The 1621-nt window shown below is 38.6% G+C and overlaps 1 protein-coding gene across 1 annotated transcript; it reads right to left on the minus strand.

The window, feature by feature from the left end:
* Positions 1-209: 209 nt before the first annotated feature.
* Positions 210-1003, minus strand: LOC18049469 (germin-like protein subfamily T member 2). The gene has a single exon (XM_006439639.2). It carries the CDS (start codon positions 975-977, stop codon positions 255-257), a length of 723 nt encoding a protein of 240 aa, XP_006439702.1. The 5' UTR covers positions 978-1003; the 3' UTR covers positions 210-254.
* Positions 1004-1621: the final 618 nt, after the last annotated feature.

Below are 1621 nucleotides of genomic sequence, written 5' to 3' on the forward strand. Positions count from 1 at the left end.
GGTGTCAAGAGTATCGTGTTGTAATTAAATTAATTCGATCAAATTGTTGTTCCTAATACTAACTCACATATTCATGATCTAACATATATTTTGAATAAAAAGAAATTTAGAAAAAAGAAGAAGTATATAATAATACACGATTTGAGGTACATTTAGCATGCAAATAGCCACCACTATTTCTTTATTCTATAATTATTGGTTGTCTCAGCTTTAATCTTTATTTAATAATTAGTACACACACCAAATCTCATCCGTTAGTTGTGAGACATAAAGGATATCGATCGACCATCGAGGATGTTAATCCAGCTTGATTGAGCTCGGGCTGCTCTGATGGTATTGATCACATCATCACCCACTCGAAAAGATTTGGTCAACACTTCATTGGGAACGGGAGGCGTTGTGTCAAATAGAGTACCGATTGAATCCGAAACGCCAGGATTTTGAGTATTGAAAATAGGTATAAAGGTGGCCGGCTCGTTTCCAACATTTAGTTGGAAGTGAACCAGTGCTCTAGGAATTAAGAACACCTTCCCGGGAGTCAAGACCTTTGAGAAAAAGGTATTATTAGTTGTTACTAAACCTACGAGCACCGTTCCTCTGGTAACAATACCAGCCTCAGTTCCACGAGGATGTGTATGAGGCGGGTTTATTCCGCCGACATCCAAGTCAATTCGGAAGAGTGCAACTCCTTGAGTATTGACCGCCGGAAAGCCAAAAACATCACCAAGTGTGACTGCACGCTTAAAGACGTCAAATGTGGTCGGATCTTTAGAAAAATCCGTGAAGAAATCATCAGAAGTTACGTTCGAAGCAGGTTTGCAGGGGAAACCATTGATAGAGATGGTGGCATTCAAATCCGCAATACAGACGTCTTGTAAAGGGTCAGGGTCACTTGCACGGGAAGGGAAAGGGAGCATCAGTAGTACTATCAGGCCGAATAGCAGCCCAAAGAGTGACATTGAGGAAGAAGATATCATGGCTGTGGTTAAAATCTGAAATTACACAATTGTTAGCTGCAGGCTGTCTTTAGTTGTGGGATTTAAAGGAAAGATTATGGATCTATTTATACTACTCCCAATCTCAAATAGTGATTAACATTAATCTGAATTTAGTAAAATACTAATGCCGCTTAGAATTGGCGATCGATGAGGTTAATCGTTGACTTTCTGGATTTTGGATAGCGTGTACAAATTATTTAAAGCGGTACGTGATATCACAAGCAATTGCAACCGGGAAAGAAATTGAACCAAAACGAATGTCTCATTGTTTTGGCTTACTGACAGAGGGACAGCTAATGTCCATGGTTAAGTAGTTTAATTTTCATTACTTCGAAAAACCAAAAAAAAATTAAATTTTAAAGGTAGAATAGAGTACTTTGTCAGTATAATTATGAACAGGAATCGTTCATTGTTGGTTAAAGAGTTTTGATTTGCTTCCTAGTGAATCATAAGCAAGTTAAAGCTTAAGATGCAATCTTCAGGAATGAGATGTGAAGTAGGCGATGAATATCAGGTAATTTCGAGGTCATCAAGAATTGACGCTAAACCTTCTGGGCGCGTACACTCAATGACCAAGTCCACCAATTGTCAACAGCAGGGTAGTTTGATAGCCAATTCCATTA

This window comes from Citrus clementina, unplaced genomic scaffold (genome assembly GCF_000493195.1).
Source record: "Citrus clementina cultivar Clemenules unplaced genomic scaffold, Citrus_clementina_v1.0 scaffold_3, whole genome shotgun sequence".
NCBI lineage: Eukaryota > Viridiplantae > Streptophyta > Magnoliopsida > Sapindales > Rutaceae > Citrus > Citrus x clementina.

Coding starts and splice junctions, on each gene's coding strand:
- LOC18049469 (XM_006439639.2), bottom strand. CDS start 977: ATGATATCTTCTTCCTCAATGTCACTCTTTGGGCTGCTATTCGGCCTG.